The sequence below is a fragment of the Microcaecilia unicolor genome, chromosome 3, assembly GCF_901765095.1.
Source record: "Microcaecilia unicolor chromosome 3, aMicUni1.1, whole genome shotgun sequence".
NCBI classification, from domain to species: Eukaryota; Metazoa; Chordata; class Amphibia; order Gymnophiona; family Siphonopidae; genus Microcaecilia; species Microcaecilia unicolor.
The window spans coordinates 161,332,503-161,356,344 of record NC_044033.1 but is presented as its reverse complement, the minus strand read 5'-3'; the positions used below and the strand labels follow the sequence as shown (position 1 = coordinate 161,356,344).

The 23,842-nt window shown below is 42.2% G+C and overlaps 1 protein-coding gene across 1 annotated transcript; it reads right to left on the bottom strand.

Moving 5' to 3' along the window:
* Positions 1-10,653: 10,653 nt before the first annotated feature.
* LOC115465799 (gastrula zinc finger protein XlCGF26.1-like) lies at positions 10,654-23,398 on the bottom strand. The gene is made up of 7 exons (XM_030196528.1): positions 23,155-23,398; positions 19,940-20,066; positions 18,228-18,341; positions 17,954-18,067; positions 15,151-15,279; positions 13,963-14,070; positions 10,654-12,680 (listed from the first exon to the last, which is right to left on the bottom strand). The coding sequence occupies exons 1-7, from the start codon at positions 23,167-23,169 to the stop codon at positions 11,593-11,595; spliced, it is 1,695 nt and encodes a 564-aa protein (XP_030052388.1). The 5' UTR covers positions 23,170-23,398; the 3' UTR covers positions 10,654-11,592.
* Positions 23,399-23,842: the final 444 nt, after the last annotated feature.

The following is a 23,842-nucleotide window of genomic DNA, read 5'->3' as shown; positions in this document are numbered from 1 at the left end:
TTGAATATAACATCAGGATTAACAATTGAATAACCTGTCAATAAGAAATAGAAAAATGACATTTAACTTGTATTTGTAGAATCCCTGGGGAGCAATGCTCTCCTACCCCTTTATGGAATAAAGGCAGCATAAGAAAACCAGCTGCAAGTAAACTTGCAGCCAACAGAGAGCACCCAGTAAAAGGTTTCCAGGCACCCACGGAAAGGTAAAGAAGGTTCAGGAAAGATCCAGGTTACCAAGACTGGTTGGGAGAGAACTTCCAGAAAAGTGGGAGGGCTTTAAAACTCCTAGAACTTGGGAGGTGGGGGAGAAGGGGCATTTTCCCCAATACCCCAGATGAAGTAAGGGAGGAGCCCATGGAGTTTGAGAGCTCAGGCCTTATAACACCTGAAGAATGTGAAGAAATGGAAATAGAAAACTAACCCCTGAAAAGCTTGTGCATTATATCCAATAATTGGGTCCCTGTATTGCTCCTGGACAATTCAGAAGTTGGTAGTTAATCTAGCTGCTTTCTTTGTAAGTAAAGTGTTGTTGTTGGTTTTTTTTTTTTTTTTTAATTGCTGCTAGTAGATGAGGGGAGAGCGCAATAGGAGTTCAGATCTTCTATATTATGTGTGATTGTGCGAGGGATCCGCTAGCTGTTTGAGCCCTAGGCTTGTAAGAGGGGGCAAAAAGAAGCTAGGAAATACATATTTTTGGGTGCTTAGTTTTTGTTTGCACCAGCATTTTTTATGGAAAGAAGACAATTTGGGAATCAGGGAATTTGGGAACTTTCTTTATTGCGTAAAGACTGAGCCACAGACTGCTTCCTTGATAAACCTGGTTTCAGGAAAAGGAAGAGACATTAAAGAAAGGGCTCTTCTTTTGAAATGCAGTAAAAACTTCTCTATAGGAGCTCATTTGCATAAGGCTCCCATAGTTCTTGGTTAGACACCTGAAACCTAGATATTGCCAAATACTGATCCTGGAAAGGGGGACATGGTATGGAGAGGTCTTTTCTACCCCTGTGACTCTGGGAAAGACTAGGTAGGTAGGTGGAAAGGTAAGTAGGTGGATGGATGGCGGTGTGTGTGTGTATATATATCTATATCTATCTATCGGGGTTTGAGTATTTGTCTGATACAGCTTGGAGATAAGAGGCAGCTACAGCCTTCCATTTAATTAAGCTTAAACAGAGATTTGCTGGAACAGACACTTCCTTTTATCGCCCTCCTAGATGGAGGCATTGTAGATGTCAGTCTTCTCGGTGACGTCTGCTACCATCTGAAGTGGGTTACATGTAGTACAGTGTACTTGACATGTCATGCCCTTACACAGATTGTTTTAGTCCTCAGCAAGAAATCTGAAAGTTACATCCTCCCTCTGGCTTTCTGTGCAAAATTTTTATTGTATAGAAAAGGGAGATAGACTCCAACTGGTCTTGTTTGAAACCTCTAGCTAAAATGTAAACCTTAATCTTACAGCAGAGAGCAGCATTTTCTTTCACTGGCTCCTGTTGGATATGGGATGGCATCAAAAGCCAGGTTCTAAATTTTAGTTGCTCGTGAATGTAGTGACAGCAGCTGGCCTTACGGAGTTTAAGGGGTGTTTGGCCAGATTCCTGAAGGAAAAGTCCATTGGACATTATTTAAAAAATTATTTTTTTTTGGGGGGGGGGGGGGGGGGGGAATTGCTGCTCATGAATGTAGTGACAGCAGCTGGCCTTACGGAGTTTAAGAGGTGTTTGGCCAGATTCCTGCAGGAAAAGTCCATTGAATATTATTAAAAAAGTATTTGGGGGTGGGGGAGGGGTTGCCGGGTGCTTGAGGGCTGGCTTGGCCGCTGTCAGAGAGAGGATGCTGGGCTTGATGGACCCTTGGTCTTTTCCCAGTATGGCGGTGCTTATGTACTTATTTTTCAACCACTGATTTCCTAATGGGCCTGTGTGGTAGATGACAGAGAAGACATAGGTACCTCGGGACATGAGGATCCCATGAACCTCCTTGATGACCTTCTTGTAAAGCTCCTTCTGCCATTCCCCCAGAATGTTCCACTCCACTTCAAAAAAATAAGCAGCAACATCCTTGAATATGACCGATGTCTGGAACAACAAACAGGATACCCTCAGCCACATATGATATCTGTCAGTGAGATCAGAACTCTAGTACATTATAATATGAAGAGAGCTCTGTTCCCTTAAATTTCCAGCATTTTGGACAGAGTTCCTTAGAGAAACACTGGGAATTTCACATGCTGACCAACTTAGCAGTTGGAAGGAAGAAACAGCAGCAGTGAAAGAGGTGGGAGGGCCTTTTAGAAAGTACAAAGATGGCAGAGGAGAGGGGACAAGTAGTTGTGAAAAATAATATTAAAGTGACTGAAATACAGGGCCATGGAGAAAAGAGGAGATGCTGTGGGCCATCCTGTACACTTCTGAGTCAGATGCAGGAAATGGACAGAGATCTGGCTGAAGACACACAAAAGGTAGGGATGAAAGGGCAGGACTGGTGGGGGACTTTAACCTGTCAGAAGTGGATTACAGTATCCTGTCTGCAGGTTAGGAAAACCCACATTAGCTTTACATTCATTAATGCAGCTGGGAACATCACACATTCCTGGCTTCATAAATTCACTAATGGTATATACCCTGATCCTGAACCTATTAATGAGGCCAGGCACAGGAAAAATAAAAGAGGCAGTGGACTTTGATCCTGGGGAACTGGGTTCGATCCCCACTGCAGCTCCTTGTGACTCTGGGCAAGTCACTTAACCCTCCATTGCCCTAGGTACAAATAAGTTCCTGTATATACTATGAATACCACTTTGAATATAGTTGCAAAAAACACAGAAAGGTGGTATATCAAGTCCCATTCCCTTCCTCCTCCTATTCTCATAAATCCCTGGGGCCAGATCCCTCAAGGATAGAGTACTGCAATCTACCTCCAACAGGTTAAATTCTTCTACCAACAACCACTAGGTTACTGCTCCACTCCAAAAGAGACAAACAAGAAAAGAGAACGGAAGGCTGAGAGAACTGTACAGGGAAATACCCTGTATATAAGAGGGGAGAGAAGAATTTCTTACTTGATCAGAAACCAGGGCAGTCATTTCTGTCCTGTTTTCCCTCTGAATTCTGCAGCTGCTGGGGTGGATTCCAGCTGGAGATTTCCCAGTTTCTGGAAAAATGAGTAAATCAGGAGGAGGCTGGGCTCATTCCTGAGGGCCTCAGATAAAGCTTTTCCTCTCACCCTTTGCAAAAAAGGAGACTAGGTCTCGCAGGGATTTCCAGGACATAAATATTTCTGCTTCCTATCGTGAATCTTCTCTATTTATTTGCACCCCGGCCGGCACGGCAGACACTAGAGAAAGAAGATTGGGAAGCAGCAGAGCATGCGCAAAGCTCTTCATCCCTCCCCTCCTGCTGAGGTCATTATGGAATATCCCACCTCCCTAAGGTGGTTCTGTAGAAACAGTGCAGCAGGTCCCGTGCAAGAAGACAGATCAGGGAATTTAATTCTCTTGCATGTATAGCATTGTAGTTCTTGTACTGACTTACTTGAATCTGATAACTCCGCAACTCCTAACAGTGGCTGCTGTAAAGGGAAAAAGACCCAAGAGAGATTCTGCTCCACAACAACGGACAGAGATCTACCTGCATACTTAAAATGTGGTCTTGAAAGAGAAAAATTAATTAATTATTCCTTTTCACGCGGTTTGCATTTTTTGTCTTCTGCTGTGTGTGCTTTTAATTTTGTGAATCTCTTTGATTTGGGGAAAAGGACGTGGATGACTCACTGGACTAATTTTTTTTTGGCGTATATTGTGCCTCTCCCTGCTCACCAGAACCCCCTTGTTTTCACTTATGCAGTAACCCCTGAGGAGTGGACAGAAACACCCCACCTAAGGATTTATGCTAGCACAGCTTGCATCCTGGGGTCTTGCAGTGTTTTGTGTCATTTTCTTAGGATTTAGGTTTCATAAAACACACACTTTTAAGCTGCTAGGTAATTCTCAACTTTTTAAACTATTTTACCATCTTACACTGCAGTGCACAATATTTTCTAAAACACAATCAGGCAGATATTCAAAACAATTTAATCTGCCAACGAGTTAAATCGCTTGTTCATGGCTATTTAGTCATTTTCAGCTGTACTTAACTAGTTATCTCTGCTGACACCAAATTCAAAGCAGCTAATTTGTGGGCATTCCAGGGGTGGAGTTGGGTTAAGAGCCAATATTCAGCCTCTCACAACACAAGTAATCCAATTATGTTTAAACAATTTTTATTCAGGATCAAGCATATCCAACATCCAACAATAAAGTATCAAGTGTAGACAAGATCTTCAATCAAACATTTCAGAACAATAATCAAAAACAACAAAGAGCTCAATAACATTTGATCCCATTTTTGTTTTTATGAAAATGTGCTCCCTCCCACCCCATCATTACCCTAGTCCTTGATCAAAGCAACAATGTCTGTTCAAAATCACCCCTCTCCCCCCTCCAACCCCACCACCCTAAGCATAAACAAACTGTAAGATAACCCAGAATCTGAACTCTTATGATCACAAGTAATCCACTTAAATAGGGCTGCATTAATAGCAGTCTTATCTTTAAGTGGTTTGGCTTATGTGGTCAATGCCTGAATATTGACTTAACCGGCTATGTGTTAGCCAGCTCAAAAAAAAAAGGATATTCAGTGCTGAAGCCTGGGCAGCAAAATGCTCACTGCCGCCAGCTGAATATTAGGGGGAATAATTTTGCAGTTACCACATGATAATTTTATATTTCAGATCTGGCAACACTTAGGGCTATTTTTGTGCTGGCATGGGCACCTTTTTTTTAATTGATTGCTCATCCCCCCATATCCTGTTTCTCTGCTGCGGCCACTGCTGCTTTTCTTAATGAGCAGCAGCAGCGGGCAAAGCAAGGAGTAGCAGGTGTGAGACTGCAGTGCTAGAACATATGCTGTTGGCTCTACTGATCCCCTGCCCGGGATCAGGAAGTTTACATCAGAGGGGCAGGGATCAGCAGAGCCGACAGTATGCGTCTGAGCACTGCGGCCTTGTGCCTTTTACCCTTGATTTGCCTGCCACTGCTGCTTAATAGGAGAAGGAGCAGCGGCTGGATGGGAAAGAGGGGGCAAGGAGAGAGAGATGCTGCATGGGGAGAGGGGGCAAGGGTTAAAATACTGGATAGGGAAAGAGAGGGCAAGGGGAGAAATGCTGGATGGGGAGAGAGAAAGCAAGGGGAGAAATTCTGGATGGGGAGAGAGCAGGCAAGGGAAGTAGCTGGATGGGAGAGAAGCTGGATGGGGAAAGAGGAGGCAAAGGGAGATGCTGAATGGGAGAGAAGGGGCAAGGGGAGAGATGCTGGATGGGGAGAGAGGGGGAAAGGGGAGAGATGCCGGATGGGGATAGAGGAGAAAAGGGGAGAAATGCTGGATGGAAGTGTGTAGGATAGAGAGAGGGCTAATGCTGGATGGGAGTGGGGAGGAGAGGAGAGGCAATACTGGATGGAAGTGGGGCGGAGCGGAGAGGCAATGGTGGATGGAAGTAGGCGCGTTAGTGCTTTTAGCGTGCACTATTAGCACATGCTGTGTAGGCACCCACGATATTCCTATGGGCGCCTACACAGCACGTGGTAATTTTGTGCACGCGCTAAAAACACTTGCGCACCTTAGTAAACAGGGTCCTTAATCTAATGATCATCATATGCTATTAATTTGTTTCATCTAACTGTAGTTCCTAGATTGACTGGTCTAGTTTTCTGATTTTTGTAATCCATCCTTGAACTGTATAGGTGGAATATAAATACAGGTGTAACATAACATAACTTGGAAGTGGTGCAAAGAAAAGCTACGAAAATGGTATGGGATTTGCATTGCAAACGTACAAGAGACTTGCCGACCTGAACATGTATACCTTGGAAGAAAGGAGAAACAGGGGTGATATGATACAGATGTTCAAATATTTGAAAGGTATTAATCTGCAAACGAACCTTTTCCGGAGATGGGAAGGCAGTAGAACTAGAGGACATGAATTGAGGTTGAATGGGGGAAGACTCAGGACTAATGTCAGGAAGTATTTTTCACGGAGAGGGTGGTGGATATTAGGAATGCCTTCCCGTGGGAGGTGGTGGAGATGAAAATGGTAATGGAATTCAAACATGCGTGGGATAAACATAAAGGAATCCAGTTTAGAAGGAATGGTTCCGTGGAATCTTAGCGGAGATTGGGTAGCGATGCTGGTAATTGGAAACAAAACGGGAGCTGGGTAAACTTCTAGGGTCTATGCCCTGATCATGACTGAATAGATAGGGATGGGCTGGAGTGTAAATTTTAAGGGGCTTTGATGTTAGCTTCAGAACTTAATACAAGAACAGTACTGGGCAAACTTCTACGGTATGTGCCCTGAGAAAGGCAAGGACAAATCAAACTCGGGTATACATATAAAGTATGACATACCATGTAAAATGAGTTTATCTTGTTGGGCAGACTAGATGGACTGTACAGGTCTTTATCTGCCGTCATTTACTATGTTACTATACAGAAAGATATTCTATGTGTGAAAAAGGATGAAGACTTTTATAGCCAGTTCCAGAGCTCAAGGTAAACATTAGATGCATAAGGTTCATGGTTCAGGCCCCATGCGATACCCCAAAACAGATGAAATGCAGTACTTAACATGTTGGTAGGATAGTTAGAAATGAAACATAACATACAGGATCACATTTCCTTCTGTGTAATCTGTGCCTTATTTGGGAGGCAACCTAAAAAATGAAGGGGACAGTTAATGAGAATTCCTCCACATGACTCATTTGAGAGAGTACAAATAGATCATGTGGGCCCTTTTCCTTTAACAGCTAGAAAAATAGGTTTTTATTCACTCTTGCTAATTTCTCATTGGGTAGAAGCATTCCCTGTACCAGATCACACTGCAAAAACCAAAGCTTAATTGCTAACTATGCAGTTTTTTACAGGCTGGGGGATTCCTAAGACTATTGATTCTGATAATGGCTTTTATCAGCTGACTTAGGAATTGTTTGATTTTCCAGGCACAGAACAATTATACATCCCTTACTATCCACAGTCAGTAGGGTAGGTAGAAAGAATGAATCAAGCAATTAAGGCCATCTCAGCCCTATACTCAATCTGACTGGAAAAAAAACCTGGAATCAGGTACTTTGGTCCTTATCCTGCTTATAATCGAACGAGAAAAACGCCCAAGTTCCGACCTAAATCGGGAGATGGACGTTTATCTCACAAAAACGAATAACGCGGTATAATCGAAAGCCGAACTTGGACGTTTTCAACTGCACTCCATCGCGGAAGCGTACAAAGTTGATGGGGGCGTGTCGGAGGCATGGTGAAGGCGGGACTGGGGCATGGTTAGCACCCGAACAGAGATGGGTGCCTTTCGCCGATAATGGAAAAAAAGTATGCGTTTGTAGCTAGAATTTAGGGCACTTTTCCTGGACCCTGTTTTTTCACGAATAAGGCCCCAAAAAGTTCCCTAAATGACCAGATTACCACCAGAGGGAAACGGGGATGACCTCCCCTGACTCCCCCAGTGGTCACTAGCCCCCTCCCACCACAAAAAAATAATGTTTCATAACTTTTTATTTTCACCCTCAAATGTCATACCCACCTCCCTGGCAGCAGTATGCAGGTCCCTGGAGCAGTTGTTAGGGGGTGCAGTGGACTTCAGGCAGGTGGACCCAGGCCCATCCCCCCCTACCTGTTACAATTGTGCTGCTTAATGCTTAGTCGTCCAACCCCCCCAAACCCACTGTACCCACATGTAGGTGCCCCCCTTCACCCCTTAGGGCTATAGTAATGGTGTAGACTTGTGGGCAGTGGGGTTTGAGGGGGATTTGGGGGGCTCAACACACAAGGGAAGGGTGCTATGCACCTGGGAGTTCTTTTACCTTTTTTTTTGTTTTTGTAAAAGTGCCCCCTAGGGTGCCCGGTTGGTGTCCTGGCATGTGAGGGGGACCAGTGCACTACGAATCCTGGCCCCTCCCATGAACAAATGCCTTGGATTTATTCGTTTTTGAGCTAGGTGCTTTCATTTTCCATTATCGCTGAAAAACAAAAACGCCCAGCTCACAAATTGTCGAATAAAACATGGACGTCTATTTTTTTTGAAAATACGGTTCGGTCCGCCCCTTCACGGACCCGTTCTTGGAGATAAACGCCCATGGAGATAGACGTTTTTGTTCGATTATGCCCCTCCACGTGTATCAGAGCTAATGTCTGTAAATCCAAAGGATTTGTACCCTATGAAACCTTAATGGGAATGTCAATGCCACAGTAGGAAGACCTGCTGCATCCTTTTCTCTGGGCGGACCAAACAATAATGCTGTCCAATGACATCCCTGCCAAAACATATCTTGCATACCTACACACTCCTCCTCCCACATTTCCCACTGCCTCTGTTCCTTGATACTCTACCTTTCCTTTATCAATTCTTACCAGGAAGGACATCCTTTTTCAGGTTAAATATAATGCAGCACAATACATTTTATATGATGTTGAATACCATTTTCTGGCATCTATTTCCTAAATTGTTTTTAGTTATGCATATCCAAATTGTTCCCAGTTTGTCACTAACCATATATATATGCTCAATACTTGGTTTGATATGCAGTCAGTTACACTCCAAGCTATACAATTTTGATACTAAGGTAAAATTACTTTATACAGTTTTAAGTGGCACAGGAGTTGCACTGGTGCACTTAATACAATTAAATTAGAGGTGTTAAGGAAAGACGAAAATCTCCAGTGACTTGATAAGTAAGATACTGCAAGTGCGTTGAAATTCTGTATTTGTGCCAGATAAAGCATTGTTATGTAAAGTGAGAGATGTGTCTCATGTAAATTAACTGTCTTACAGAATAGTCCTATCATACACATAAAAATTGGTTTTGGACAGAATTGGTTTTCCTCAGAGATGTAGAGGATGTGAAAAGTGAAGTATTGACCTCTTCTCATTACCTCTTGACTGACTTTTACAGACTAAGCATTCTTGAATTAGATTATTTTATGTATCCACTGCCCATTTTAGTTGTACTAATCCCTCATTTTGATAAGAAATAACTAAGTTTTATATTACTAATCAGCATTACATATATGCACCGAGCCCTGTATGTATTAGCAGGTTTGTAACACTATATAAGATGTAACACATAGCTATGTACTTTAGACAGAGAATCTGATTTCTAATTCCCTGTCTCTCAGTGTGGTATAATCTACTTATCTGTAATGCTATCAGAGTTGGTTATTCTTTCCTTGACAGTGCTCTTTAATAAAATTAGAACCACACCTCAACACATTTCTGATGGTTTTGCATCATAACATAGTAATAATGTAGCTTCCTCTAAACTCTCGAATACAATAGATATCAATCAATCCAGAGAGAGGGAATCGAAAGCACATAAAAGAAGCATAAGCAAAGAAGCATGATAAGCATTCAGAGTTAGGGAATGTCAAAAATTGGTTTATTGAAGGACCCGGCACGGGCCGTGTTTCGGCAAATGCCTCCATCAGGGGTCTAACAACGACATATACATTAAATAAATTAGTTAATGAAATGAAAACCACATATGAAACATATATAAAAATTTATATATAAAAATTATATATAAGAAATGTCAACTAAAAAAGTAAAATTCAGTATTACCATAGTGTAACCGAAAAACATCAAATCCTTGTTCCTGCTTCTTCAATAGCAAAAGAGCAACATTGAGGCATATTTTCAAAGCACTTAGACTTACAAAATTCCTTAGCTTACTATGGAGCTCATTTTCAAAAGAGAAAAATGTCCAAGAACAGGCATAAATCTGTATTTGGATGTTTTTCTCACAAAAACGCCCAAATTGGTATTTTGAAAACCAATTTTTAGACTTTTTTCTATGAAGTCCGTCAGAAGTGCATTCAAATCACAAGGGGCCGTGCCAGGAGCGTTAAGGGTGGGATCTGGGCATTCCTAAGACTTGGACGTTTTTCAGCTATAATGGAACAAAACAAAACTGTCCAGAACTAAAACCAAGACGTTTTGAGCTAGACCTGTTATTATAATGAATAAGGCACAAAAAGGTGCCGTAAATGACAGATGACTACTGGAGAGAATCAGGGATGACCTCTCCTTACTCCCCTAGTGGTCACTAACCCCCTCCCACCCCCAAAAAATTGTGATTTAAAACACATTACTTGCTAGCCTCAGATGTTATACTCAAGTCCATTAGAACAGCATGCAGATCCCTGGAGTAGTCTAGTGATGAGTGCAGTGCACTGCAGACAGGTGGACCCAGGCCCATACTTCCCCCTACCTGTTACATTTGTGGAGGAAACTATGAGCCCCCTTCACCCATAAAGGCTATGGTAATGGTGTATAGTTGGGGGTAGTGGGTTTTGGAGGCTCAGCAGACAAGATAAGGGACCAATGGTGATATGTATACCTGGGAGTATTTTATGACGTCCACTGCTGTGCCCCCTAGGGTGCCCTATTGCTTTATGTCTGAGGGACCAGTCTACTAAAAATGCTGGCCCCTCCTACATACCAATGGCTTGATTTTGTGCATTTTGCACTGTTATGGTTTTTGTTTTCGAAAATGGACCAAAGAACAAAATGTCCAAATCATAAAACCTTGTTCAAAACAATATTTAAAAAAAAAAAAAAGATGAGACATTTTTCTTTTTTGAAAATGACCTTCTTTCCTATTTTGTAAAATATCCAAAGTTTGACTTAGTCATATCGAAAATGGCCCTGTATGTAAGCCTGTGGCACCTAAAATGATGACAAATATTTTGGTGTCTTTCTCCCACATTTTCTTAGTCTTGGACTGCATTTCTAGTTACTTGAGAATCTTCTTTCTCAGGTTGGCTTTCCATAATACTTGCATTGTGCCAATGAGAGCTTCCCTCTGGAGTTGTAAGATGCAACACATATAGCCAATCTATTCAGGTGTGTTTGGAATTTTTTTTAATCAAGCTTGTGACACCCAAAATGATGGGAGATATTTCTATATCTTTCTGCCACATTTTTTTTGTCTCAGACTACATTTCTTAGTAACTGAGGATCTTCTCTCGCTCAATGTGATTCACACAGTAATCACTTGGGACAGACACTGCTTTGATTAATGCCATTCTGGTGTTTTTCTCTTTTACCACTATGTCTGGTTTTCTTGCAGCCAACTTTTTATCTCTCGGGATGGGAATGTTGCAGGTTGTTATAACCTCTTCGTTTTCCATAATTCTCATAGGGTCATGATCCCAGTGCTTTTCTGGTACAGTAATGTTGTGATGTTTACAGAGTTAACAATGAACGAGACATGCCACTTTATTGTGTCTTTCCATATAAACATTTTCTGCCATCAGCACTTCACAGCCAGCTATGAAAACAGTAATGGTTTCCAACTCTTTCTTGCAGAATCTACAAATGTCAGTTGTACCAGTATTATCTATGCCCACTGTCAGCCTTCTCATCCACAATCTGCTGTCCCAAGCTGCAGCTATCAATCTCTCATCCTTGGGTTTCAGTGCTGTTCTTCTTAACCATTCATGTGTCCAGCCTTGATTCAGATACTGTTCCTGAAAAAATACTTTATAATTCACACTGTGTTTGTACATTTTTCTCCCATGTGATTCATTTTATGCTGGTCCAGGCTGTATTTCCGTTTGAAACATTTATCACATTCAGAACATCCAAATGGTTTCTCTCCTGTGTGAACCATTTTATGTAACTGCAGATGGGCTTTCCGACGGAAACATTTATCACATTCAGAACATTTAAATGGCTTTTCTCCAATGTGATACATTTCATGCATTTGCAGGTTGCCTTTCCGACAAAAGCTTTTATCACATCCAAAACACTTAAATGGTTTGCATCCCGTGTGAATCATTGTATGCTTTTGCAGATCACTTTTCTGACCAAAACATTTATCACATTCTGAACATCTAAATGGTTTTTCTCCCATATGATTCATTTTATGCAGTTGCAAGTTAGCTCTTCTTTTGAAACATTTACCACATTCAGAACATCTAAATGGTTTGAATCCAGTGTGATTCATTTTATGCTGCTGCAAGCTCTCTTTCCTTTGGAAACATTTATTACATTCAGAACATTTAAATGGTTTCTCCCCTGTATGAACCATTTCATGCAGTTGCAGGTTGTCTTTCCGTTTGAAACATTTATCACATTCAGAACATTTAAACGGTTTGTCTTCCAAATGAGTCATTTTATGCTGGTGGAGGCTGCATTTCTGACTGAAACATTTTTTACATTCAGAAGCTTTAAATTGTTTTTCATGGGGAACAGTGTCTCCAAATGGATTAGTTCTGTCTTTACCTTGACAGTCATCGAACTCGGTCCTAGGACTGAGTAAGTGGTGCTCAACAAAATGTAAGTCTGTAGTGAAATTTTCCAGAGTATCAGTACTTCTGAAATGCCTCTCACCTTCCTTTAGTCCTCCAGCTTGTAGAAGACTTGGGCAGTAGTTGGAATTTCTCTCTTGTGTGGTCGATCTCTTTCTTTCATGAGCTATTTCTTTCACCCTGATTGGTGTTACACTACTGATACCTCCCTTACAGTCAGCTGGAGGATCTGCGCTGTTTCTGAAAGGGTCATTGTGTTTCCATTCCTCTCTCTTCTTCCACTCAAACATTTTCATTCTTTCACTATTATTCCTAAATCCATCATCTGTTGGATAAAAACAAGAATATAATCCTTAATTTTACCACTCTGGAGAAGGAAATATATAGGGAACTATCCCCATATAATTATTAGAAAAGAGATTTGCTTGGCTAAGCTTCCAAATCACACATAACAGAAAGTGGTGCTACTTGTAGACAGGTGCAGGTAGGCAATGGCACATGAACAGAGGTAAACAGACCAAGCTGTGTGCCTATGTTATAGAATACCACCGAGCGTGTGGCTTGCAACTTAACTGTCCTAATCATGTGTGTAAGTACTATTATTCTATAACATATGCACACAATTGACACCTAAATTTAGGTGCTGGTTATAGAATGAGGGGGATAGTATACTTCTGCAGAAATCACATGTAAAATGAACACCCATCCAATAATGTGCCAAAACAAGTATTTCATAAAGTAATAGGATAAACTGTGATTCTGCCCATGCTCTGCCCAGTCCCTAACTCAGAACACACCTACACTAAAGTTACAAACTACACAAATTCTTGTCACTGCATATACCCATGCATATACTCCTCCACTGCTAACTCCAGGCTTCGCTCCTTTTCTCTCGCGGAACCTTATGCCTGGAATAGACTTCCTGGACCTATACATCTAGCTCCATCTCTACCTGTTTTCAAATCTATGCTGAAAACCCACCTTTTCACTGCTGCATTTAGCTCCTAGCCACTACTCATTTGCCCTCCCCTTGTCCCTTCCTTCCTTCTCACCCATTACTTCCCTAACCCGTAACTGTCTTGTCTGTCTGCATTATTTAGATTGTAAGCTCTTTTGAGCAGGGACTGTCTCTTTGTATCAGGTGTTCAGCGCTGCGTGCGTCTGGTAGCGCTATACAAATGCTAATAATAATAATAATCATTCCCACCTTAGTATTTCTCTTATCCCTTATTTGTCCTATTTGAGGCATATTTTCAAAGCACTTTGGGAGGCTAAGTTCCATAGGTTTCTATGGAACTTTGGGAGGCTAAGTGCTTTGAAAATGAGCCTCTTTGTCTGTCCTAATTAGATTGTAAGTTCTGTCAAGCAGGGACTGTCTCTTCATGTTCAAAAGTACAGAGCTGCGTACATCTAGTAACGCTATAGAAACGATAAGTAGTAGTAATAGTAGTAGTAGTAATACCTAGACACCAAGGGTAATTTAATAAGAGGCACGTATACTGCATATCCATCTGAAAATGCCTTCATGAAATTACACCTATGTGCAAAACTGCAATTCATCCATGGCACACAGCAAGGATTTTAAAGTAGAGGAACGTTTTCCTTACCACTGTTGGTATCGGTATCCTCTTCTCCTTCCTCCAGCTGGATCCTGGCATGAGGATCTTTTATTTTCAGGGTCCTTATCATGGTGTCAGGTTTGTAACCTCTATTGCCTGTTAGAAAAAGGGAAACATCTTTTCAGCTTTTAAATAGTCTTCCGTGTTTACTTTAAAAAAGCAATACATGGCTAAAAGTGAGATAAAGCTCTGAAAAAGTAGGGCTTGTAACAAAAGTTCTCTGTGGACAGCAGGATTTAATCAGCCACACACATGGGTGATTTCATCCTGACAGCACCAGGTCAGTCCTACTTTTGCAGAGCCTAGAAAAACTGGGACTGCATGAGTAATTAATGCCCCTGCTCCTCGGTCTATTACATAGCTTAGGCCAACTTCAACCCTGAGAGAAGGTGGGAGAGCTGTGTGGCTGATTTAGCCTGCTGGACAAGCAGGATGCAATCAGTTACACACATGGGTATGTCACACGCTGGGGATGCATGGATGGTTGGTAGCCTAAATGCATTCACATAACAAACTTCGATGCCTGGCTTTCCGTTTTTCTTGAACCCTCATCTCCGTCCCTCATTCTCGGAGACTTTAACATACACATTGATGACCTGTCCGACCCTCACGCTTCTCAGTTCCTCACTCTAACATCCTCCTTCAACCTCCAACTATGCTCCACCACCCCTACTCACCGAGACGGCCATTGTCTTGACCTCGTTCTCTCAAATCTAGAATCCTTATCTTTTTATCTCCTCCCACATCCCTCCACCCCTTGCTATCAATTTCCTGTTGCCCTCTCATTCTATGCTAGGTTTTTCTTCGATTGATGACATTCTGTTTCTTGCTTTTATTTAATATTGTAAACTGTTTTGATTTGCTGTCAAAAGACGGTATATAAAAAAATCTAACCTTGGCTTTTGAAGGTGATCAGCGACTACTAAAGGACCTTTTGTTAAAAACTCAGCGCTCATAAGCCAAATGAGGGAACTTTGTACTGAAAGTGATCCATATGAAGAAGGAATCTGATATTTCCTGTGACAAGATAGTTCTCCTTTACGAATGTACAAGTACAAACAAAATATCTGTACAAAGATCAGAGGTTATTTGTGCTGTGTCTGCTCCAGAGGCTGTATCTTCCTTGTAAGAAATATCTGGATCAGCCATTAATAGAATGAATCCAAGCTACAGGACCTGTTTTGTGCAGTTCTTCATATGTGCCTGGGTTAGACAGGTTTCCTCTGTCCTCTGATCCCTGGGGCTCAGTCTTGAATCCCTCTTCTTTAAATCGTATTAAAATGTCAGGTTTGACACTGGGGAAGCCTATTATAGAAAACAGTTACAGCTGGGTTAGTTCTCCAGAGCTGGCAAACAGTATAATTCTTTTAAACACTGATTGCAACATTTAAAACATATGTGTATACAGTGCCACTATACAGACAGCAGCACTGAACATCCATCTTCACTGCTAAGTGCTATCTCTATATTTGGCTGCTGTACTTATAGCCCAGGAGTTTTACTTTATGATTGCTATAGGTAATAAATGGTTCCTCCCCTAGCTCAGCCTTAACTCCACCCAGGCACTATCCCCGGATTCTATATAGTGCAACTAAATTGTGCATGCAAATCCAGTCACATTCTGGTTTTGCGCATGCAATTTAATTGCTTACATGCAAATCAGCACTGATATTTGTCACTTAACAAGTGATTATTGACACTAATTGGCATTAATTAGAATTTACACGCACCACTTGCAAGGCATATTCTGTAAAGTGGTGTGTGTAAATTCTAATGCACATTGCCAAAAAGGGGGTGTAGAATGGGTGAACCATGGGTGTTTCCAAAAATCTACACGCACAGTTGTAGAATATACTTGCTCTGTGCCTAACTTAGGCGCCGGTATTTACACCATGTTTTACTTGGCATATACGGACGTACCTAGATTTAGGTGCGGGCATGGCCGCTAGGCGTACTCTATAAACCAATTACACATATTCTATAAATCGTGTCTAAATCTAGTCCTATATGGAAAGGGCACTGAATATCAGTGGACAGAGGATTTATAGTATGCATAAATACTTTTCTGAAATTGACCCCAATATTTATTTAATTCACATGTCTGGGGTTTAGAAATTGTACTGTAGAGCCTGCAATATCAGGGCAAGTAATCTCAGAATTGTAGTTTCCATAGATACTGCCAGAAGTAGACAGAAGGGGTGCAGCTGTGCTGACCATCATTAGAAATCCATTCTAGTAGGATAGTGATCGAGACGGATGAGGGGAAATATGATTGAGGTCTACAAAATCCTGAGTGGTGTAGAACAAGTAGAAGAAAATCAATTTTTTTGCTCGTTCCAAAAGTACAAAAGACTAGGGGGCACTCGAGGAAGTTACATGGAAATACTTTTAAAACAAATAGGAGGAAATATTTTTTTTTCACTCAATGAATATTTAAGCTCTGGAACTCTTTGCCGGAGGAGGTGGTAACAGCGGTTAGCATATCTGGGTTTAAAAAGGTTTGGACAAATTCCTGGAGGAAAAGTCCTTAGTCTGTTACTGTTCTTTTGATTAACACAAAAGTGGGTCACAACAATCTTCATGACCTACAAAAGGGTCTGGTACAGATACTGCTGTTGCATATAGAGGTAAGTCTATAAAGAAGGCATCAACATTTAGGCACCTTATATGAATAAAAATGAGCAGAATACCACCATACATTCATGTATTCTATTCTTCAATAGCGTGTAGTTTGCACGGATCATGAGCAGAACGCATACTTAAATGCATATCTCTGGAATCCATGCACGAGTGAAAACAGGAAGCTGCATCAGAAGGCGAGATCCAGCAGAGGGAAGGCCCTGAAGCAGGACTGTGGGGGTTCATTGTCGGCTCCATAAGGTAGAGACTGGCGGGGGGAGGAACACGTTGAGATGCCGGACCCAGGGGAGCGGTAACTACAATTTTTTTTTTTACTGTGGGAGCAAGGCTTTTTACCATTCCCATGGGGTATGTTCCCACGCAATAAATGAGCTGAAATTGTTTTTTGCTACTGCGGATTACTACGGGTCCCTCTCCCCATGTTATTCCCTATTTTAAGCATATAAGATATGACTACATCAGAACCAAAATTTCCAGTGTGATGGGTCCCAGTCTATGGAACGCCTTCCCAAGTAATTTAAGACTGAAAAATTCCATATTGAAATTCAAAGGTGACCTAAAAAAAACTTTTTTTGAGGATGATTCCACCTAAGCCTCACATGCTTTCCCTTACTAACGCCTATGTCTTCTAAGGTGTGCTAGGGGTGTGTTAGCATTTTTAATGCACGTAGATGGTTTATGCACATTAAACGCTAACGAATCCATAGAACTGTATAGGTGCGTTAGCATTTAATGCGCCTTAAATTTAAAGGTGCGTTAGAAACGCTAACGCACTTTAGTAAATATACCCCTAACTCACAGAATGCTGCTGGATGGAAGAAAATACTGAAATGCACAATATTCTTCCCCCCCCCCCCCAAATCTTCTACTATTCCTTTCCGATATATTAAATGGAGTTCCCACTTTTCTATCTTTTTTGTTGCTATGTTTGTGTGTTATCTATACTTTTCTATAATATTAGTTACATGTCAGTCACTCAGATGGTCCTCGATGGGCGGTATAACAAGGCCTAAATAAACCTTGAAAATTTAGTAAAAGAAATGTTTATTCTCATCTGCCTTCACCTATATTGAATTATTTTTATTGTGTCCATTGAATCAGTTTTAAAATGGTTAAAAAAAATTTTTTCTTCTAGTATCTGTTACATGGTTTTTGCGGATCTTATATTATACTTTAATGTTATTTAAATTTTTGATCTGGTTGTTCTTTATTGTCTTTATTATACTGTACTTATTGTACATTGATTATATTTCATGTTCTGTGTTCTATCATTTGTCTTGATTTCATAAAGCAGTTTTATTAATATGAATAATAAATAAAAAGTAAATTCCATACTTGCCTGTTACAGGAGGGTGAATCTGTTCAGATGTCTCTGATTTAAGATGATCTGTGAAGGGGAGATTTTCCTCTTCTTTAACACTCAGTGAGAACACAGATGTTACAATCGGAAACCCTGTAATAAGAAAATAAACATGTCTAAGGATTCAGTGAGCCCTAATAATATTACGGTATATTAAGAAATGAATTTTAAGTTTTCAAATCTTTGATGTAAATGGCCCATCTCCTGCGATTTGAAAATGTAAAAACCCTTTAACTCCAAAACATTTACTTACTCATGCTGGGCTCATTCTTGCTTTCATTTCCCGCCCACTCACAGTGTTGAGTGAAATATTTCTCATCTTCATTTTTAATCTTGAATATAACATTGGGATTAAGAATTGAATAGCCTATCAATACCAAACAGAAACATTACATTTTAGAATTATATTAGCACAAGGCCCTGGTGGTTTCATCTCTTTCCTTGTTGATGTGGAAATATGAGAATGTGTTCATGCAGGTGTGCATTTTTGTGACCAACCCCCTGTTTACTGAGCCATGCGGCAATGTCGACACAGCCCATTCAAAGTGTGTTGGTGCAAGCGCAGCTTAGTAAACAGGAGGGCAAGTTTGTTGAGAAGAGATGGCTACAGCCTGTCACTCAATTAAGATTAAACCTTAGAGGGTTTCTGCTTTCCTGTTCATGATTCAACAGGGCATACCACAACGATCCATCCTAAATTCCAGTCAACGAAACTCATACCAGAACTGGACATAACCGAACTCCATATACCTGATTGCCTCATCAACTTGTCACGAATGAACTTTAACGCTACACCACTCTATTTCTTATCCCGATAATGAATTCTCTATACTTGACTGCTAATCAATCTACTTCTTCACTTATGAACATTTAATGCAATACCAATTTGTATTTACTCATGCCGGAAATGGCAATCGCCCTTACGGAATAATGTAAGCTACATTGATTCTGCAAATAGGTGGGAAAATGTGGGCAACAAACAAACAAACAAATAAATGATTAGGGGCATTGCAGGTACCAAAGTTCTCTGCAAATAAGAGCCCTCTTGGGGAGTCAGCTTCTCATTAATAGCATTCAAAACAAAACAAAAAACCAAGCTCTGGGATTTAAAGATAACTTCTTCCCAGTGGCATACCAAGGGGGGGGGGGGCGGTGGGGGCGGTCTGCCCCAGGTGCACGCCGCTGGGGGGGGGGGAGTGCCGCGCGCCTGCCGGCTTTTCGTTTTCATGCTCCCTCTGCCCCGGAACAGGAAGTAACCTGTTCCAGGGCAAAGAGAGCATGAAAACAAAGAGCCGACAGGCGCGCGGCACCCCCCCCCAGCGGCGTGCACCCAGGGCGGGGTTCTTTCGCCGGGGGGGCGCTGCACCCGGGGGGCGGGGCGCATTGGCAATCCGCCCCGGGTGTCAGCCCCCCTAGGAACGCCACTGCTTCTTCCTAAATGACATGAGAGGGAGAAAGAGAATAATTGATCTTTGACATCTGGTAAGCGGGAGATGTAACATATTTATGGGGTAGATCTAACATACGATCCCTTTACGTAACAGCTGTGGTTCTCATCTCAAGTAGGAATCAGAGAAAGTTCTCTCTCCTCTCTCCCATACCAGCTGGTCGTGTATGAAGCTTCTAGTTTAACAAAGAACAGCATATTTTGCCAGACCTGCAGTAATTATGTCTTTATGTCCACAGGTTCACAATAGCTCCCATTGGACCTGAGATAGTATTAGAGTCAAGTCTCAAATTTTAAGAACCTGCCATGTGAGGTTTTTCCAGGCCTGAAAATACAGAAGCACCCATTAGTAAATATTATGAATAATATATTCCTTATAAATGATATGCTGCTGAAATCACTGCTAATAGGTTTAGACCCTAATCTCAGAATGTAAGAAGATGCTATGTCAGACTAAGATTAATAAATGAATCCTACAATATATCTGTGGAGAGAAGGTGACAGATTACCATATTTACCTTGTGATATCAGGAAGCTGTGAATTTCTTTGATGACCTTCTTGTACAGCTCCTTCTGCCATTCTCCCAGAATGTTCCACTCTACTTCCAAGAAATAAGCGGCAACATCGCTGAATGTGACTAAGGCCTGTGTAACATAAAAGTTAGGGCAGTTAATACAGATTACGTCCATTTGTATAATATTCTCCTATAGTTCAATTTATATCCTTTTACTGGCTGAAGATTGAAGATCTGAGTTCAAACTGTTTCCTAACATTCATAAAGAAGCCAAGAACTTAAAAGAAACATAACACAGTAATATATTAAATGATGGCTGATAAAGACCTGTATGGTTCATCCAGCTAAACAGCAGAGGCTTATATACCACTTCTTAAGAAGTCAGTAAGAGGAACTACCAGTCAAAGACCCTGAACTCCAAAGCTTCCTATTCTGCTCTCTAATCAGACAAGCTTGGTCAGACTTGAAGAAATCAGTTACAGACTATCACCGGCTCAATGAAGCTGTACGGGTGAAACCAGACTGACTGAATACTGATTGAATCAGAAAGTGTACCATATTTAGAAGACAAAAACTAAAAGCTCTTCAAATTCAGGAATGTTATTCTTCTTCTTTGGGACAATGTCTTATTTCACAACACAGGGACTTCCATGATGTGATCTCCACTGTGGATTGGTCAGTCTATTTTCCATCAATAAAGTGGCCTATAAATGGGGTTAGCAGACGTCCAGGATTTCCGGGGCTTGTCCCCGATTTCAGGCCCTTCTCCCCAACGATTTCTTGTTTGGCAACCATCTGGTCCCAATTTTAGCAATGGGGACAGAAGTGTCATCCCTGCCTGCCTCCCCTCTAGTTACCACCCACAACCAGCGTCAGCCCCTCCCCTCAAACTTCCCTTTACGGCTCCTTCACTATGGTGGCAGCATTAGAAGTGCACAGCTGCGATGCAGAGGCTCCCCTGTGCATTTTGGCCAGGACCCACACCAATTGCAACAGGAACTGTATGTCAGAAGGGGCAGGACCCAGCCAAGACACACAGCATGGTTGAGGAGAGTCTCTGTGTTGCAGTGCTCTACTTCTAACACTGCCACTGCAGGGAAGGAGACATAAAGAGAGGTCTGAAGGACCGGGGGGGGGGGGGGGGGGGGGGGGGGGAAGAGGAAGATTTAAATGCTGGGCCGGAAGGGGTAAGAGAGAAGTGGAGATGGCTGAACTGGAAAAGGTAGGTGGGGTAGGGGACAGAAAGGTGGAGATGGCTGAACTGAAAAGGAAGAGGAGAAAGAAGTGAAGATTATAATTTTTCTGGTGGAAAATAATTTGCTATGGGAAGGCACCACCACCCTGTCATGCCCTGCCCCATCTGACCTTGCCCTGACCCCACCCAGGTATCTCAGATTTGCAAGCTAAAATCCTGGTAACCTTACCTATAAAGTATACATTAAAATTTCCACCTTCTTGTAGAAAAAAGATCTTTGCTGAAATATAATAGCTTAACAACTTATGAGTGATTGACATTTCTCATAAATATACTAGTTCTCTCCCTCTTTCCTTCATTATAGCTATGGGAGCAATAAGCTTTATTATCTGGCCTCTATCAGAGATAGCCACTCTCCACTAGATTATAGCATGAAGAAAGCTCAGTATTTTGTATAGATTGCTTGGTGATTCAATGTTTAGGAGGAGGAAGAGACCAGTTGAGGGTGAGACATGACAGTATTGGTCTGTGTAGTTTGAATGAAAGGTGAAATTGACAGAGGCTGGTGGCTTGGTATCTGAACGCAGAAACAGGAGAGTGCTGAACTCAGTCTTGCGGGGAAATACAGAAAAATATGTGCAAGGCAGGGAGTGTTTATGTATGAGAGGATTTGTGTGTATGTTTGTGAAAGTGAGGGTAATATGCTTGTTTATTGCTACTTGTAAATGTATTTAAGAGAAACGTGTGAATGACTGTGCGCATATGTGACGGTGTGAGAATGCGTATATAAGTATGAAAGTGATGTTGCATGTTCTTGCAGGTGACTTGTATGTGTATGTGAAACAGAAGTGGTACTGAAGCATAAAATTAAGGGCTAGATGCACTAAAATAAACGAGCCAATAATGTGGGTTTTAAACTGGTTCTAGCCAGTTTAATGTGCAAGTAGTAAACCAGGACATGCACAAAAGGGCACTGTCATGTCACGGTAGCGTCTAACGAAAACAGAATGCAGATGAGCAAATTAGTATTATAATGTGTATAATTCGTATTACAATGAGATGCAATACCGTTTTCCGATTCCCTCACCGTGGAAAACCTAACGGGAGGTCTGCACCTCTTGTTGGGGCTGCTGTGAGGGAATCAGAAGGAAAAAAAAAAGAGAAACCCTGCTCTCTACTCTGTGAAGCGATCTGCTCGGCACTTACGTTTGATTTGCCTGTTTCCCGGGCCCCGGGGTGATCGTCCCCTATCCATGGTAGGGTTAGGGGAAGGGGGCAGTTAGCCTGCTGTGCGCTCAGCTCGGCGGCCCCTCGCAGATGTTACCTCCCACTTGAACCGGAACCTTTTTGAAATCCAGCACCCGTGCTGCTGCTGATAAGCTTTGCTGTGCACTGGGAAAGAGCAAAGAATCAGAGAAGAAGGAAGACAAGGCGAACCCAGCAGCAGCTGCAAAGCCCTGGGAGCAGGCGGCGAGAATGCGGCTGTCCGTGCGCAGCTACTGCTAGGGAGGCGGCGCATGGGATGGGACATGTGTCCCGGCCAGCGCTAACCCAGGAGGGGAGGAAGCTCCCGGTGCCCCCCCAGCCCGATGCCTGCCGCGGCTCAGACAGCGCCCAATCCCCCACGGGAGGCTCTGATCGCAGGCACGGCTCCGCGCTCCCTCGCCTTCCTTTGTGTGCTGCTGCTGCTGGAGGCAGGGAGGGTTGTTAGTCTTTATTTTTATTTTGGTGTCCTTGTTGGATTATTCCGGTTCCCTGCGCTGGCGAGGGAGGTAGCGAGCCCCGGCCATGGGGAACACTACGTCCTGCTGCGTGTCCTCCAGCCCCAAGCTGCACCGGAACGCGCACTCCCGCCTCGAGATCTGGCCGACTGGCTTGGAAGGAAATCGCATGCAAATGAGCTAGCAGCGAGCAGCTCATTTGCATGTGATTTCTTTGATGCATGCCCATTCCTTACCGATTCGCTAAGGAATCGGTAAGGGCTTTAACGATTTTGTTAGTGTATCTACTCCTAAGTTCTTACCTGATCAAAAGCCATGGCAGACAATTCCCTCTTGTTTTTCCTCTGAAGTTTGCGGCTGCTGGACTGGATTTAGAGTAGAGTGGGGATTTTTCTGTTCCTGGAAAGATGAATAAAATAGGCAGAAACTCTGCTGATTCCTGAGATGTGGGGCTTGCAGGGATTTCCAAACCTGGGAAACAAAGTTTCTGCTTTTCTAATCTTCTGACTCTTTTCTGCTCTTTGCAGCCCCATAGACTAGATTAGACACTGTCTCTGCACAGGAAAAGAAAGCAGCTGAGCATGCGCAAAATCCTCAACTGAGGAGGATCTCGCCTTTTTAAGGTGGATCTCTAGCAGCAGCAGCAATAGCAGAGAGATGCAGGCTGTTCCATGCAGAACAAACGAGTCAGATCCCTGGTTTAGAACGCAACAGAAAAAGAAACAAAATTCCTGCAAATTCTAAGTACAGCACCAAAGCAGGAATAATGAGTCTTGATTTAAAATTAATGTTTGGAGTGAGTTTAGATGATAATGCTGTTACTGCAATTGTAAAGGGCTTAACCGAATGATTTTCAACCTTTTTCATCTCGCGGCACACTTACAAGGTACAAAAATTGTCAAGGCACGCCACTGGAATCTAACCCATACTTGCCAGTCCCCGCTAAGATCCATTCCATCGACACCCATCCTGCAAGTAATCTCCTCCATC

What these genes read in the sequence shown, in the direction of transcription:
- LOC115465799 (XM_030196528.1), bottom strand. An exon ending in GATTCACCCTCCTGTAACAG is followed by an intron (nt 15,280 to 17,953) that starts GCAAGTATGGAA and finishes TTTCTATAATAG; the next exon opens with GCTTCCCCAGTGTCAAACCT. An exon ending in TGAAGAACTGCACAAAACAG is followed by an intron (nt 14,071 to 15,150) that starts GTCCTGTAGCTT and finishes TTTTTCTAACAG; the next exon opens with GCAATAGAGGTTACAAACCT.